Source organism: Columba livia, chromosome 17 (assembly GCF_036013475.1).
Source record: "Columba livia isolate bColLiv1 breed racing homer chromosome 17, bColLiv1.pat.W.v2, whole genome shotgun sequence".
In the NCBI taxonomy this organism is placed as follows: domain Eukaryota; kingdom Metazoa; phylum Chordata; class Aves; order Columbiformes; family Columbidae; genus Columba; species Columba livia.
Genome location: NC_088618.1, coordinates 13,668,374 through 13,686,372, shown reverse-complemented (window position 1 = coordinate 13,686,372; position 17,999 = coordinate 13,668,374). Strand labels below are relative to the sequence as shown.

At 47.6% G+C, this 17,999-nt stretch overlaps 1 protein-coding gene across 2 annotated transcripts in view; it reads left to right on the top strand.

The window, feature by feature from the left end:
• Positions 1-15,949, top strand: part of RTN4R (reticulon 4 receptor) — an 85,929-nt gene extending 69,980 nt beyond the window's left edge. For both annotated transcript variants that reach the window (XM_065033975.1, XM_005502893.4), the window contains exon 2: positions 13,876-15,949. In XM_065033975.1, the coding sequence (XP_064890047.1) occupies positions 14,100-15,305 (1,206 nt within the window). In that variant the 5' untranslated portion in view covers positions 13,876-14,099 and the 3' untranslated portion in view covers positions 15,306-15,949. The remainder of the gene's footprint in view (positions 1-13,875) is intronic.
• Positions 15,950-17,999: the final 2,050 nt, after the last annotated feature.

Below are 17,999 nucleotides of genomic sequence, written 5' to 3'. Positions count from 1 at the left end.
ATTTTTGTGATTCTGATGTAATTTCTATTCACAATTTGACCAATTTCTTCCTTTTTTTCACTTCGGTTACTTCCTTTGATGACATGACTCACATTTCCCCCAAATCAGCAGTTGGTCCTTGGTCCCCCTCCCAGTGATGAGGGTGGTAAATTAAACAAATAAAGATGGCAAATGAAATGGAAAGAAAGTTCACTTAGTATCATGAAAAATTAATAGCCACTTAGTATTAGGGAAAATTAGTCTGGTTGCACGAAAACTGCTCTGCATGGAGTGACTGAACTGCAGGGTGTGAAGTCTGTGTCCCTGTGGAGGTGTGCAGGTCCTGGCTATAGGATGAAGATTGCCTTCAATAAGCTTGGTGGTTTGATTCTTTTAATTAAGTAATATGCTTCAGGGGCTGAAGCAAAATGTGTTGCTACAACATCCCTTTCTCAGACAAGGCCAGCGGTGGGACAGCAATATCTTGGCTGCTGTGGAAGACTAAGGAAAGGTTATTGGTTTGACAGGAGGGTGGTAGAGTGGTGTAACTATCCAATCCTGGAGAAAAATGAGTCTCACAGAGCCAGTGCTAATGAAATCCTTTGTTTTCTCTGAAATGATCTTGAGTGCTTAAGCAACTTGCCTACAGAGGCTGTGAAGTAGCATCTCTGGAGAGGGATGCCCAGCTGAGGTGAGACACCATCCAGCAGGAGCAGTTTATGGACAGTGACAGTAATCCAGCTGTGGATGGATGTGCAAGCCTCTTCCTTTGGAGTGTGCACAGGAGCACTGTCAAAATTAGCTGACAAGGTCTCAGTTTCCTAACAATATCAGAAAAACAGGGGGTCCCAGAGACAGGAACAGCCAGTGCCCACCACTGGTAGAAAGAGCAAGAGGGAAAGCCCAGGAGGTAAGGAGAGGTTTGTCTGTTCGATCTCGGTGCTGCGGGAGAAAAAGGAAATGTTAACATAGCTAAAGATCAAAGGCATAAAAATATAATTTCAATCAGTACATTTTCCAGAAAGTATTCTTAAACCAAGTCAAGTTCTAAATTTTTTCTGATTTTGTTTTTAAAGATATTGCTGTCACTATTATTTATTAATTATATTGCCACAACGAGAACAAACCCCAGGCATGGATTAATGTCCTGGTGTATTAGATGTGGACAAAAAACCTCTCAGTCTCCGCTCATGTATCTGGATTTTTGTAATATATTTAAACTTATGTCAGGCACTTGATTTTCTTGGTTGAAAATACACTCTCTGTTGAATCAATGGACAGTTATTAAATGGATTAAGAAACAGGCAGCTGAAAGCTCTCAAAATGTGATTGTTGTTGGAGGATCACTGGCAGACAAGCTGCTTGCATAGCACCTTTGCTGGATTCAGCTTTCACCTGGGTATATTGCACTGTTTTCATGAATGATCCTGAAAATATATATAAATTAGTTGCCTGTAAAGTTTGCAGCTGGCTCAAATTTTGCCATGATAAATAATGGTGAAGGCAAGTCTCTAATGCAGAGCAATTGCAATTGCTTGGTAGACTGGCAACAGTGAAACAACATGAATTTTAATACAGCTAAATGCTTGGTCATCCATCTCAGAGCGCAGAATGTAGGCCACTCCGTCAGACTGGGAGACTGCCTGCTCGAGGGCAGCGACTCTAAAATTGATTTAAGGGCCATATTGGATAACAGGTGATTATGAACATTTAATGCCCTGTAGTAGTGAAATGGATGAACATGATCTCTGGATGAAGAGAGGGAAGCCAAAGTCTGAACAGGGATTTTTTATCCACTTTGATTAAAAAGTAGGAAGGTACTGCAATCTGCTGTAGCTGTAATGAGACCCAAAGGCTGGAAACTGAACTGAGGGCTTTCAGCATGGAAATGTGCAAACCTGGGGACAGACTTTTCAGCATGGCATCTTGTGACACCACAAGGGGTGATGATTTTAAATAGAGGATAGATTCAGTCTAGACATGAGGAAGGAATTTTTACAGTGGGGGTGGTGAGAGCCTGTCCCAGGCTGCCCAGAGAGGTGGTGGATGAACCATCCCTGGAGACATCCCAGGCCAGGCTGGACGGGGCTCTGAGCAACCTGAGCTGGTGCAGATGTCCCTGCTCATGGCAGGGGGGGCACTGGGGAGCTGGGGAGGGCCCTTCAACACAAACTATTCTGTGATTCTGTGAAATTCCTGGTGGTATAGTATGTGGTCTCTGATTTCAGGGGGCATATCTGTTGTCAGCAGCTGCTGCCGTCAGTGGGGTTCAAGCCTCACCTTGGCTGTAGGCTGGGATCCTTTCCCCATTGCTCGCTTCCTGGTTTCCAAGAAAACAGGAAGGTGTATCATTAACGTCCTATTGTATTCTTGTTTAACTTGACTTCACAGTCTGCACATCTCAGAGAAATATGTTTATAGACTTGTGGGTGTTGCGCTTCTTATCTGGCAAGAGTGGATGAGAGAGCTGCAGAAGGGCAGGCAAGCATGTCTAATGCTGAAACTGTGAAGGAGACAAAGCCGACACCCGATAAAGACAGCGGCGGTTGAATTTGCACACTTATTAAAAATCAGTCCCAGCTTTTATCTGGGAATGAAAGAACGAGCATGTGAACGAAGCGGGGATGCGTGCCAGGGAGCTGGGAGGGATGCCAAGGGAGACGGGGAAAGAAGGTGAGGGGGGCATGGTCAGACTGGGCTTCTGTCCCACCACGTGGGTGGGCGGTCCAGGTGTCAAGGGAGTGCCAGAAATGCCACCACAGAGCTTGCTGTATGGCAGCTTCATGGTAGAGACTTGACATTTCATTGCATGGCTCTGCTACTCTACCATCCCCATCCATGGGGTGGTGTGGAGGGCTCTGATCATCCAGGCTCAGAAAGAAGAACTTTAAGTTGTGAGCAGGGCGGAGAAATATCATCTTCAGTCACACACAAGCATCTGCTTTCATGTTTTCATTTCTAGTTGCTCTTTGAAGAAGTGGTTGTGCCTAAAGTTGAAATTAAAACGTTCTACCTCTCCCCATCCCACTTGTGTTGCCCAGGGTGTTATCTCCTGAGCTGTTTCTTCAGCTGCAAGGTTGTCTGTGTCCATGCAGACAACAAAACCAAGGTCCTGGGAAATTTTTGGAGCAACTTTTCCTTCCAGGCTCTTTCCTAGACTTCATTCCCCTACTCCACATTATCTGCAGATGCTGGGTCTTTGAGCAAAAGCTGAGATAAGTGTCATTTTAGAGGAAAACCGAGAAAAATGCTGCCTAGTGCAGTGGGGCACTTCCAGTGCTGAGGAAGTGGGGGTGAGATTCGCAGCTGCCAGGTGGGGTGCAGTCCCAGATGGCTGGGGGGAGCAGGTGTAAATGCCATCTGGAGCTTTACCTCTCCTTTCTGTGAGTCACTCGCACGCAGAGCTGTCACCAGTGCCAGGTTTGGATATGCAGGAAACTCTGCTTCTTAGTAATGATGTTTTGAAACATTCCTGAGATAACTTTGGGTTTCATGGAGAACTAAGGCATCTCAGGAACCAGAGTTTACTTCCTTTGGACACCTGTTTGTCCCTGATTTTTTACAAATATGGCACAGCTAATAGTAACTTCTGTAGGAGCTAGTTGTGATTCACAATGTATATTTTTTCACTTCATTCTTTACAGTGTGAGGATTGAATGGTGGCAATGTCATAGATGATCCTGTTTATGCAATGTGCTGGGTGCATCCCACCCAGATAAGATGGAAATGAGGATCGTGACTACATATGATGCTCTCACCCACTGTGCTGGGGACGAGTCGCAGCTTCTTTCAGCCTCCTTTCTCAAGCAACCTGGGATCTGCCAGGATTTACTGGACTAGGTATGGATTTTAGTCATATGACACTTTGCAAAAGGCAATGAGGCAGGGACAGCTGTGATAATACCGACCATCAGTGGCCATGACTTGGAAAAAAGACAGATGTGACATTTCTCCCCAGGTGTGAGGAAGGAGCATCCTCTCTAGGCACTGTGCTCTGTCTGGCCAAACTCAGTGTTGTACCGTTGCAGCTTTGTGTGGTGGATTAGGATCACAACAGTTATCCAGAGTAGTTGTCCAAGGTGAATTAATGACAGGTGGATTTGGAGAGTTCAGCTTGTACCTGCGGGCTCTCCTGGATGTCTGCATACCCTTGTTCTGCTGGCTCTCCTGCAGAAAACCTACAGCTTTCCTGCCCATCCTCTTCCTTCTCCCTGCTCATTCCTGCTCACTGTTCCCAGGGGTGGTGCTCCAAATGCTCGTTCCAGGCCAATTGCTTTCACCTTCCCTTTGGGCACTGGGCATTTTCTGCCCAGACCTCTTGCCTCTCATCTGATTTCCACATCAGATAACTGCCTTGGACTTCTGGCTTTGTCACGTACAGTCCCCTGCATTGAATATCCGCATGAGATTTTTGCCTCTCCTCCAGCTCTTGCCATTGTATTTGGTAACGGGCACGGTATTGTGTCAAACTCACCTGCTCAGAGCCATATCCCTACAACTCAGTTCCAGCAGGACAGGGAACTGCTGGAGACAGTCCAGTGCAGGGCAACAAAGATGCTGAAGGGAGTGGAGCATCTCCCGTGTGAGGAAAGGCTGAGGGAGCTGGGGCTCTGGAGCTGGACAAGAGGAGACTGAGGGGGGACTCATTCATGGGAATCAATATGGAAAGGGGGAGTGTCAGGAGGATGGAGCCAGGCTCTTCTGGTGACAACCAGTGATAGGACAAGGGGTAATGGGTTCAAACTGGAACACAGGAGGTTCCACTTAATTTTGAGAAGAAACTTCTTCTCAGTAAGGGTAACAGAACACTGGAATAGGCTTCCCAGGGGGGTTGTGGAGTCCCCTACTCTGGAGACATTCAAACCCGCCTGGACACCTTCCTGTGTAACCTCATCTGGGTGTTCCTGCTCCATGGGGGGATTGCACTGGATGAGCTTTCCAGGGCCCTTCAACCCCTGACATTCTGGGATTCTGTGAACTACCACGATGCAGAGGGTGCAGAGGCTGATGCTGAGACGGGCCTGGGGAAGGGACCTTTGTGGTGTCACACTGGTGGAGGGGCCACTAGAGAGGGCCAGGAGCAAGGCAAAAACAAGACTGCATTATGTCCTTAGGAGAGCTGAACATGACCATGGCTATTCCAGCACTAACTAACCACATGTGATCACATCCTGAAAGGGGACACACTTGTGTAAACAGTGGGGAAACCCGCTTGCCTCCGAGGAATGAAAAAGAGATATTGTGAGAGCTTGCATGGGCCAGCAACATCTGGGACCTGCACTATCTGCATGGAAAGGACCAGGGCTGAACACTATCAAGGCTTAGACTGAATGGTATAAAGCCACATAAGAAGTTTTTCTATGGTTCTCCATTATTTTACTTTAAGGTCATAAACTTTTCCCTTTAAAAGGTCATGAGCTTTTGCCTTCCAGATCTGGAATAAATAGTTGGAAATAGGACAGATGGAAAACATATAGATTTATTATGTCTTACATCAGAATAACTGAAAATTCTGCCTCTGCTGATAGAATTGGCAGAGATGTAGTCCCACCAGGTGAGACGGCAGAGCAGAGCTGGCAAGAGCACTCATTGAAGAATGGCCTAGGATATCCACAGGATTTTACTATGCCTGTGCATGGGAGCAGTGATAACTAGGTCAGCTTTTTAATGCCTGAGAGAATAACCTCATATCAAAGACGCAAGGAAAGTTTATTCCTCTTTTTATGTAAACCATTTTAAGGAGCATCTTTAACCTGTGTTGACAGGTAGGGATTACCACGTCCTTATTCCTGTGAACTACTGCTGCAGCTTGGCTTGCTGGATCAGGAAGATGTCACTGCTACAACCAGCTTACATTTTAAGATTTGGGCACAACAGTGAACTATGATAATATTTCTGCTTGAAGGAAAGTGGATATTTGTGCCCATGATTTGTTACAGCAAGGGGTTTCACGATAAAATTCATAACCACAGACTAGATGGCAGATGCAATTCAGCATTTATAAATACAAAGTAATGTACACTGGCAAACAGCCCAGACCCTTACCTAAACAAACACAATGATGGGCTCCAAATGAGCTATTGCCACTCAGGAATAGGGACTTTGAGGAGGGCTCTCTCAAGCTCAGCTTGATGCTGAACGATGGCAGGTAGAGTGCAGGAGCAGAGACACCTGAACCTCTGCAGAGTCCATAATTCCGATGCATCCCGGCTATCGTCCTCCCACCCCAACAGTGAAGTGGACCTGGAAAAGATGCAGATAAGTACAGCAAAAATGTCTGCAGTAGCGTTCATAGGACTCGGAGAAAACCTGAGAGAGTGGGAAGGAGGTTTCATAGCCTGTTAAGGAGACAGGGAAATTCTGCCTCAGGCAGGCCCTGGGCCACTGTTTGCCTGGAGCCTGGAGAAGATGCCAAGGCAGAGCTCACACTGTTTAGGATTGACTTTCCATACGTGTCTGCTCCTGACCACTGTGTCCGCCCAGCCCAAATGGGCCCCATCTCACTCAGGGCAGCTCTTATGTTCTTGTTTAATAACAAGGGCTTTTCTCTTCATCATTTCCCGTCCTCACAGGGCATTACTAGGTTATAATAATTGATATTAGTGTTATTGTTATACATGGACCTAATGACTCCCCTATTTAAATCCCTTGATAATTTCCCCTATGAAGGTTTCTCGTGACCTTTTCTTTGAGACTCTTTCACACCTCCATGGCTTGCAGCAAGCCTTTGAAATTCAGCAGGAGGAAAACCCTCTGGCTAGAGAAGATTTTTTTCTTTTTCTTTTTTTTTTTTTTTGCTTCTCATCAGATTAATATTCAAATTGGCTGAAATATAAACTGTTAACTATCACCTTTTCCTTTATCTCCCTGATGTTGCTGAGGCAAGTGCTGGCAAACCACCAAACGTATAACCCTGCCCAAATGTTGTTAGGCTAAACCGATGCTGCTGCCAAAATTCTGGGTGTGCTGGAGAGCCCCTGGCAGGGATGGGGAGCAGCGCCGGCCGGGAGCTGCTTTGGCACATCCCGGCGAATGGATGGAGCTACCCTGGTTAAGGTTTGTGCTGCACTCAGCTCACGTAATGAGTCATGTATTTCAGCCCTAAGCGATGCTGAAGAATCAGCACGCAAACCTCTCTGGAGATTTGTGAGGATGGATTCTAAGAATTGCACATGATATAACTCGTTTTCACCTTCTTCCCTTAAAAATATCCCTGCAATATTAAGTCCAAAAATCACATTAAGGGACTATGATTTAGGTGGAAAAGATGAACACCTAGAAGTTCGGAAATGGCACATCGATTGCCTCCATCCCCTGCCTGGATGCATTACGGAAATGACCTTTCATTTCTGACTGCATATGGCATTTTTCCTGCTGAAATCTTGTCTCGTTCAGGGTTGGATGTACCAAAAAGCTGGACTGAGGCTGTGCTGTTAAAGGGAATGAAGACCACCGCCGTCCCAAAGGTTAATGGATCTGGGTGCAGTCCAGAGCATGTGGGATCAGAGACTGTACCTATAGAAGTTAGGGGTGGGGTTCAGGTGCCTAAATATTGCTGCCTGCTGCCATTTTTACGGCATCCAGCTCCAGCTGCTGGAAGAGCAGACGTGTCCTAGAGGAGCTGTGTCAAACCTGCCAGCACTCGTTTTGATGTCTCAGACCTTCAAGCGTGTATAAAGGAGAATTAGCCACATATTTCTAGGCAGAGGGGATCTGGCACTGGCACAAGATGTGGGTGTTTTGGTGTGAGCTGGGACCCTGAGCTCCAGCAGCAGCTGTGGAGATGGAGCTGACCCAGTCAGCCGAGCCTGAGGAGCAATTCAGCATCCCAGAGCAGGCACAGAGCTGTGGTCAGCTTGCTCGCTGCCATGACCCCACTGACTGTTCACCTGGAGAACAGTACCTGGCACCCCAGTATCCCCATGGAGCTGCAGATATGCCACAAGACCTGCAGCAGCCCCAAATTTTTCTTCTGCAGCTGTCTGCCAGGTGGATGCCCAAGGTTGTTTGCATGGCAGTGAGCACCTGTGTGCCAAGACCTGCTGTGTTTGTACCTGCTCCAGCTCTTTTCTCCAGAGCTGAAACACTGGATGCCTCTACCGGTGCTAGTGTGGTGGCAGAGCATCACTCCTCTCTTCTTCACACCCTAAAGCTGCACCATCATGAACCAGCCTTCCTCTCTGCAGCAGGGGGAGGAGGCAGCAGAGGGGAGGGAGAGTCCCACCTGTGGTGAGACTAGTCCAAACCAATTCTCCTTCCTCATTCACCTCTCAATTCACCTTCGACTTGAAATGCATAAAAGTGCTGCCCTCTTCCTTTTGGCAAACACAGGCTCACACATACAGTCCCTGCTTTGGCCACAGGGCAAAGCAGGAGACACTGAAGCTGCTTTGCAGAATGTCTCTCAAAGCCATGTGCTGAATTTCAAACAATATCAGTTCAGAATAGGGAATTAAGCAGCTATCATATTTCCACACTATAAACAAAGACAAAATGCTGTGTGCATCAGCAAAAGGCTTTGTATTGTAAAGTACTCCCTTTATGTCCAACCAGGAGAGAATTCAAATGATTATTGACCCTTCACTGTAGGAAAGCCGCATTATAATATCTCCAAATCAATAGAGACAAGTGCAGAGCGGCAGAGAAAGGCCACGGCTCTGCAAACTGCAGAAAATTGCATTTTGCTTTGCCCTCTTAAAAAGTTTGCAAAGCATCTATTAGAGGCCCCCAGAGCCTTTTCTTTCTAATTGCCATGTTTGACAATGCTATCGCACAGGGGACTAGCGGAAAGACGGATAATGGACCCACTTTAATTGCTTCCCAGTTCCATGAGTCATAACACTTCTGAGATGGCAAAGGGGAAGTGCGGCAGTTTGACTGAAGGAGGTTTCTGGCTTTTAAGAAAGCTCTGGAGGAACAAATGCAAAACTCAAAGCCAAAGTCTTGAAGGGACTCGAGGTTCCAGGTACTGGATTTTCTTTCATCTTTCGCATTTGACTGGAACTACCCAGTTAAGTTTTAATCATGTTCTGGAAGGGGTAGGAATGGCTTTCGTCTAAGAGATGAGGGAACAGATGTCACTCCCAAGACCCATTTTCTCAGGGATAGGCACTAAGGTTGAGTCCTGCAGATGGAGGAGTCCATCAGGTGATGGAGGGTCTGTCATCAGTCGGTCGGCAGTGGTGGTGGGAGCATGCCGTGCATGCAGAGCTCCACATGGAGTTATCTGGCACATCAAGGGAGGGAGGCTGTAGGTCCCCACTGGGGGATGAGCTTGGCATGTATTTCTGGGAAGAGGTACACAGTGGACCTCCTGACCTCATTCCTGTGACACCAGTGAATACCTCCTGTATTTCTAGCCTAAGAGCAGGGTGTGTTTCTCCTGGAAAATAAAGGAGCCTGCAGCCAGACCTGGATCCAGTGCTCCAGGAGAACAAGAGATGGTGTTTGCCTGCACAAACAGGCTGCAGAGTAGCTGGGCTGTTCCTCAACGGGTCCTCTGGATTCTTGTTTTCATCTGCACTCAACCAGGGCTTTGACCTTTCTGCTCAGGGCATCACCCACTGGGACCCCTCAGCATCAGGGATCCCTGGTGCCTCCCAAGAGGAGCAGGAGCCACAACACTCACACTAATCCTGACAAGATTTAAGCTGTGTCTGAGATATTTTTCTGGCCACCCTCTGGTGTGACTTATCCTTCCTCTCTGCTTTGTGCCAAGGGAAACAAGCTGCAGTGTGTGTTCAGGACAGTGTACAGGCTCTAGGCACTGCCAAGTTGTGTCCCAGGCTCTCTGGGGGTGAACTGGTTTGCCTGGGTGCTGCTTTCACCTCAGCTGGACAAGCCCTGGGACATGGTGGTTGTGAGGGAGGGCGGGAAAGTGGAAAAGAGGAGGTCAACAAAAAGGGGGAAGAACAAGGGCAGGTGGCCGTAAGGATAGAAGAAGGTGGAGAGCGGGTTTGGTGCCAGAGTGCCTGGCTGATGAGTGTTGGAGTTGCATTATGGTCCCAGCTCTGGGCAGGAGCACAGGGCTCAGTGTGGTGATGCTGCACACCACACTGCAGTGCTTGGCTCAGCGTAAAGGGGTTTGTCCCCAGAATAGGTGTCTGTTCCCAACCGATGGACTCCAGCCCCAGGGACACAGGGCAGTGATACCATTGTCCCGTCTCCATCTTGCAGGACTTGTTAAGTAAGAGATTACCTGAAAATACAGGAATGTATTCCAGGCAGACAGGAACAAACTCTGCTGTGCTTCAAACCATCCTAAATCCGTGCAGCTGTGTTAAGGTAGCTTGATGCCAGGTCTTAGAAACCTTCTTGTCCCAGGACACTACCTTGTTCTCAGGCCTGTCCTAAAGTGGCCACTTGGCACCTGGTCAGAAAAAGCAAGGTAATATTTGCTTGGAATTGTACGGATGAAACTATCCTGGTGCAAGGTCTGAGTAGCTTGTGGCACTTAGTGGTCACTGTGCTCTGAGACACACTGCGCACAAGGCACAGTTACAAGTTGAACACCAGTGATGGAGAAGCTCCTTGGAGGAGCAGGGGAAGGCCAAGGCGTGGTTCCTCCAGTCTCTGCCACACCATGGCCCCGTCTGGCTTAGGAAGAAAATGTCTTCAGCACCACTGTGACTTCCCAAGGCTGCCTGTGGACTGCACCCACTCCTGTACTTGCTTCAGACTCTCTGGTGGCTCCTGAGTGCTGAGCTTTGTCATTGATTGGTCAGGACATGGTTGAGCTGCACGGCAGGAAACTAACTGGAAAAAAGCTTTGGGGGATGATTGACAGTAACTGTCTCTGGTGGAGCTAATCTGAGCAGCTCATAAACACCAGGTCCCTAATTAAAGCACACAGGCTATCCCTGCCTGTAATTAATTTCCCTGTGCTGCTCCACTGGCAGCCGTCTCTCTGTGCCACGGGCTCACTGTTCCCGGCAGCCTCAGGGGCATCAGCAGCAGGAGAAGAAAAGCCCAGGTCCAGAGAGGAGCAGGATCAGCCCATTCCCTTCTGCTCCTCTCTGCTGGGGAGAGGCTGAGGTGCCTCCAGCTCTGAAGACACCCAGGGTCTGGGACAGGACCGTGCTGCCCAGCCCCAGCAGCTCTGTCCACAGCAAAGCGCTGGTGCGTGCTCGGGGCACAAGCAATCGAGCGATCCAGAGGTTCAGGAACAAGGCTATCAGGATGGGGTAGCACAGGGCAGGGTGGTATTTCATATGCAAGGCTTGTTCTCTGGAGGCTGCTTCTTGTTCTCTCTTTCTCTTCCTGTGTATACATATATTTATTATGCACTTGCCTCCCCTGGATGGAGCTGGAACAGGAGTGTCGTCGTGATTCCTCTCCCATAGAAATGCTTCTTCATTATCACTCTGATGTGAGCGTGTCACATATTTATAAGGCATGTGGGATGCATCTGGACTGTGGCTGTATTTTCTGAGTTGGCTGTAGACCTGCAGTGTTGCCAGCAGCTGGGAAGAGCCATGGAGCCCGCAGCGTTGTCTGCAGTCTGAGCACTGTGTAGTGAGGTGAATCCCACTGCTCCGGTGCCACCCTGGCCCCCACCATCTGAATCATGCAACTGAAGAAAGAGGCTCCAGAAAGTCGTATTTCTCTGGGTTCAGGTTTTCATTATCAGCTGGAGATGAATCGTGCTGGTCAAAGAGTTGCCAGCATTGTTTTAATTTCCCAGGAGGCTCCTTTTGGTGTGACATGTCTGCAAGAGGAGATTTCAGTTGTCTCGTGTTTCTTTGCTCCATACAATGGAACGTGATATGTCACAACATGACAAGCCAGCCAGAATGTGTCATAATACTGCACTCAACACACTGCCTTCCAGGGATGCTCAGCAGCTAATAATATCAGGCTCAAATTATCTCTGCATGCTGAGCTGTTATTTTTTCTCCCATGTGGACTATGATGTATAGGACTCTTCTGCCTATATTGGACTGTTGGATCACCACAGATTTATTTAGCTTCACAGAGTGAATTATTTTGTCTAGAGTGAAACTTAGGCCTGAGATCCCAGCCTGTTATTGCAGAAGAGAGCAACTTTCCCGCCTTGTCTTCTCCAATACCTTTGTTATTGCTTCAGTAAACAGTTTGGTGAGATTTCCGTATGATTTCCTCCTTTATTGTTGGCGTTTTGAAGTTGCTACTTTGATGCAGAGATTATGTGATTCCATTAGCTCCATGATTGCCTTTCAGGCTTTTCTGTGAGATGCAGCTGCTGTCTCCAGGATTTGGCCCCGCGGGAGCCGGTGTCGCTGCACCGTGCACGCGTGGCTGGAAGCCACCAGGAGCTCTCCTGTCTCCTCACTTTGCCCCAGTCTACGTCACTGTCTCTTTCTGCTTGACTTTTTGAACTCTGTTATTTTACCTTAAGGTGTAATGAGGCATCAACACGCCTGAACAGCATTTTCAGTCTTTCAACGAAGGGAAAAACCTCCCACAACAGCAAAGAGGGAAAGCTGCTGTTGTCTCTGGGCTGGGGATCCCAGCGATGGGGACAAACGTGTCTTTTTGCCAGAGGTGCTGTGATGAGCTGGGAGGCAGACACACGTGTCCCTGCTCACACGTAGAGCCTCCCCCTGCTACAGTTACTGCCTGTTCATTTTCACTACCATATGTGGTTTAGAGGAAGCAATCTAATTACTTGCTGTTAATTGCTGGTAAAGGATTGCTGAAACTGCCTCTTCTTCCCCACCATGGGTAGGAAACAGCAGGTCTCTCTGCAGGTCTCTCGGCTGGAGGTTCAGTCTGGTGCTCCCTCCCAGGTCCCCTTTCAGAAGATGGTGCTGGCTCTGCCCATCCCTGCCCACCTTATGGGTCCTTTCCTAGCAGCCCATCTGGTGAATTTAGTGAATCAAAAGGCTTCTTTGTGACTCCTGTGCTGTCCAGCTCCTGGGGAAGCAGGTGATCATCTCCATGAACAAGTGTTCCTCTCAGAGGGTCTTCAACCCTGTTGGGCTGCCTGCATGCTTAGGACACACAAAACCTACCTCTACCTTGCAGACTTTGAGGAATCCCTGAATCAAGCATTGCATATGATTTCCTCCAACAACAGTACTGGTCTCTGTGGAAAAACTTATTGTTTTCTGCTCTTCCTCAGTGACTGCATGGATTCAAAGGGAAAAAAGGGGAGAGAGGAAGGGAAGCAAGAACATGTGGTTTAAAGGTTTAACTGAGAGAAAGAAAGGATGCTCTTGGTCCTAAGACTTCCACAGGCAGGTCTGACCTGTAAGTTATTCTGGGAATCCATTTGAGTTATTCCTTACAGGAAGACCAAATCAGTCAGAAATTGCTCATAGAAACTGACAAAAGTGTCTTAAATTTTGAGTGCAACCTGTGAATCCCTGCTTATTTTGGAGAGTTGTTCAATGATCCTGAGAAGCAGGGAGCTGGTGGCACTGCTAGAGTGGGATGCAGGGTTGTCTTGTATAGTCCTGTGGCTGGAGGCATCAGCCACAGCTGGGCAGATGCTTTCCCATGGGTTGAACTGTGCTAAATGTGCCTGTGGCAAAGACAAATGCCCCCAGGGAGACACCTCCTTTGCTTGTTGGTAAGTTCCTTGGAACAGGTCTTGTGTTAGATGTGCATCCAGGGCCCACAACGCAAATACGTTATGATGATCTGAAGTCGTAGTCAGAGGCCTCCCAAGTGTGAAAGGATGAGGAATTGCTCAGACTTTGCCACTACAAGTGCATATTGATTTTAGCAATTGTGCTGAGTTGTTGAGCATTTTTTAATTCTGCATTTTAATTGTCTGGCTTCCCTGGCATATTTTGTTTGTGGTTAGTGGCAACACGCTTAGAAGGGTGATTTTCAGGCTCATCTATTAGTTGCAAAGAAAAGTGCTCTCCCATGACCCTGGCTAATTTGCATACTATTTTTGTTATCCTTTAGGAAGCAAACTGCTGATTTTGGTGCTTTGCTTGAACATCCAGTCAGAAGTGGAGTCTTGCCCTGGGGTGTGTGTATGCTACAGTGAACCGAAGATTACAATAAGTTGTCAGCAGCAAGGACTGACAGCAATCCCCGTTGAGATACCCATACAGAGCCAGCGCATCTTCTTGCACAACAACAAGATAACCCTTGTGAGGTCCACCAGCTTCACCTCCTGTCGCAACATGACAATTCTTTGGATCCACTCCAACAACATCAGCCTCATTGAGCCTGGAGCCTTCTATGGGCTCAACAAACTGGAGGAGTTAGATCTCAGTGACAACACGAACCTGAAATCTATCAACCCTATCACTTTCCGGGGTCTCATTCACCTCCACACCTTACACCTGGATCGCTGTGGGCTCCTAGAGCTCTCCACAGGGCTTTTTCGAGGGTTGTTCTCATTGCAATATCTCTACCTTCAGGATAATAATTTGCAGAACCTGCTGGATGACACCTTCATAGATCTCGCAAACCTCACCTACCTGTTTTTGCATGGTAACAAAATCAAGAGCTTGTCAGAGAACGTCTTTCGTGGGCTAATCAACCTTGACCGGCTACTTCTGCACCAGAACAGAGTCAGCGTGGTTCACCGCCGATCTTTTCACGACCTTGGGAAAGTGATGACCTTGTATCTGTTTAACAACAACCTGACCGTGCTCACAGGGGAGACCATGGCTCCCCTGGTGTCTCTCCAGTATCTGCGCTTGAATGGCAACCAGTGGATCTGTGACTGCCAGGCTCGGTCTCTCTGGAATTGGTTTAAGCAGTTTAAAGGATCGTCTTCAGAGCTGGAGTGCCACCTTCCCCCCCGCCTGGCGGGGAGAGACCTCAAAAGGCTGCAGAGCGCTGACTTGGAAGGATGCATCGACTCTTTCAACCAGATACGAACAAGCGTTTTTAGCACTAAGACCAGATCTGGTAAACTGCCAACCGGCATGCCCCCTTTCGGTTCGCACGATGGTTCCTCCAAGTGCTGCCAGCCAGAAACAGATAAATCTTTTATTTATGAAGCTAAAGGCAAAGCAGGTCCTTCTTCCCACAGCAGCCGGCCATCCTCCAACAACCCTCTCAAGGACAAGGAGAACATGTCCAAAACCAAGTATGTTGAGACGGACCCTTCCAAAAATGGCAGCAACAAGCAGATAAACGATTCCCCATTTGGGACCTTCCCCAGCATTGTAGACCCTCCACTGACCAAGTTGAAACCAGAATTTCTAGAGCCTATCGAACCTTCCACAGTCCCAACCAAAAAGAGGCAGGGCTGCTCAAAAAAGAACAGATCAAAGGCCCAGTGCCGCCTCACCCAGCAAGGAAACAGCTCCACGTTACAGCTCAGCCTAAGCCTTTTGATCCCCTCCTTGGTGTGGAGCTTACTGTTATTCTGCTAAAATTAACTCTTTTCCTGGGTTGATGACACTTTAATACTAGACTTTTGCTGACCTCCGTAAATGTTGCAAACAAAGCAAAACTACCATCCACCCTGAGAAAGCTTTGTTACACAAAACTTAACTGGATGCCTTTATAAAAAAAAAAACAAAAACAAAAACAAACAAAAACAAAAACAAAAAAACCCAACAAACAAAAAAGACAAACGCCAAGATGTACATAATTTATTTGTCCTGAAACCTGTGAATTATACCTTTGGTCTTCGGAACTGCACTTGCCCACAAAGCAGCTTTTGCTACAGCAGATGGTAAAGAAATATGGTTTATTTACAGGAAAAAAAAAAAAAAAAAAGTGTAAGAAATGCTCTGAAAAGAATGTCTAAAATCTGTTTGTAACTCGACATCACACTGAAAAATATTGCAGGTTCCCATTTGCAGAGGTAATGAATTTGATGCTGTTTTAATCCTATGTTTTTGAATATTGCAGTCTTTCTGTATTCATTCCATCACACCATGTTTACGGGCAGCATTTGTTAAAGAATGCTGCCTTTTCCTTCACAAGATTGCAGTATATATAGATATGCATTTTATTTTACTTGTGTACAAGTATACAAAAAAATATAAAATAAAGATTTCTTTTTCCTAAATGGTTGTCATCTGCAAGGGGTGAAGTGTGCTGACCAGCTGAAATGCTGAAAAATTAAAAGTGTGTTGAGTAATCCCTGAACTGAAGGGAGGTAGAGCGTTTAACATGACAGTAATAAATAAGATATAGTCGGCAGGGTTATGCAATCGTTAACTGCTGGCAACAAAGGGTTTCCTTGCACGAAACATGTTCTGTTAATGCTCCCATTTACGTTCGAACTGTCCCATCCACTTGCTCAACATCATTCATATTTCAGGATGCTCAGAACAGCAGGAAATATTAGCCCAGCCCCTTGGAGCTGTGAATCCAGGTCGCACGTAGAGGAACATAAGCGAGTAATACCAAAAAGATAGGCAGGGCCACTTTTCTTCTGATATGAATATAAAACTGGGCTCAGCTCTGTGATTAATGGACCAGAAGGTAATTCCAGAGTGGAGCAGCGTTCAGTTTCAGATTTATGAAAGTGGGTATATCTCCCCAAGGACACAGCCCCTGGCCTTGCAGCTCAGGCTGGCTGTGCTGGAGACCTGGTGTCCATCCCCGGCTGTGCCACCAGTGCTTCATGGAGTCACTGTGCATGTGACCTCATTTTCTACATGACCCCCTTCTTTGACCTTGGGATGCTATGAAAATAAAACCAATGTTGTCTGGGGGACCCTCTAGCACACAGTGGGCCATGGAACACCTGCCCTGATCTGGCCGTATACTCCTTGTACCGCAAACAGCCCCACTGTGACTCTGGATGTGCTCTGGGTTATGGCAGGATTGCACAGAGTTTGTCAGGAGGTTGCTTTTCCTTATTAAACTATAGATTTTCTTCTGTGCTGCTCTCTTTAGGAAGACTGCTGAGGTACTGAGGTCTCTAGGTGCAAAGCCAGCTTGTCACAGGCAGGTGGCATGTGGTGTGGGACAGAGAAGAGCAAGAGCAGTGTCATGGGTGTACCAAGGTGCTGGGAAAATGCAGCAGAAGACTATGTGTGCAAGTCAGGCTGAGGGTGTCCAAGCTGCACCGGCACCATTGGGGTTCACAACACTGGGACCAGAGCTCAGCTTCACAGAACAAGCACACATGAAGATGGGAGGGACCTCACAAGCCAGGAGTGAAGGACATCAGCAGTGCCATGAATGCCAGCCCTGCTCTGGGCTTGATGGTTGACGAGGAGGGAACAGCGACCATGGGAAGGAGCAGGGGAGGATGCTTGGATGTCTCATGTCCTAGAACGACCTTGATGCTGCAAGTTGGGCGACCAGCATGGCAGTATCTGAAACCCACCTGCAACAACTTCATGGGGTACTTTCTACCTCTGGCACAGCCAGTTTCTACCCATGTGAATGACATGTAGGACAGTGCCCAAACTGTTCCATTTGTGGTCTGTCTCCTCCAAACCCATCACCAGGGCTGCAAAAAGGATGTGGCATAGACTGGTACTGGTGAGCAGCTCAGTCTTGGCGCTGAGATGAGACTGATCTGCCAGTACCAGCTGTGTTGCTGGGCAGGAGATGCTGTGCAGCATGGCCCTGGGATCCCAGCAGATCTGACTGCCGACATTCCAGCTCCAGGACCAGAATCAGCCTCTGCAGAGAAGCCACGTGTGCTTCTGTGCAAATACATTGTCCTGCCCAAAAGACAAAGCAAAAAGTGCTGGGAGTCCTAACTTTCTCGGTAAGCCAGACATAGCCTTGAGAATCCTGATAGGCATCAGGATGTGTGTGTCCAGTTTGTGTGCATGATAATCCTCACAGACAGGTGAATGATCAGTACATTACCAGCTGCTTTCTGCCATACTGACCAGGACTACCCCTTCATGCCAGTGCTGAGGGATTTTCTGAGGTCCAGCATGCTGCAGGCCGGCTCTGCTACTCATACAAAAGCATCATTCATGGTCTTGAAGTATTCAAATTGAATCTACACCTGAAGCTGGAGCACAGTAGCAGGGAGCAACTTAGCCTGCCACAGGGTCAGCACCACTCCAAAGCTCATAGAACAGCCAGAGGAGGAATTGTTGGATGCTGTGATAAGATGCCATGGAAAGCCCCTTTTTGATCATAGT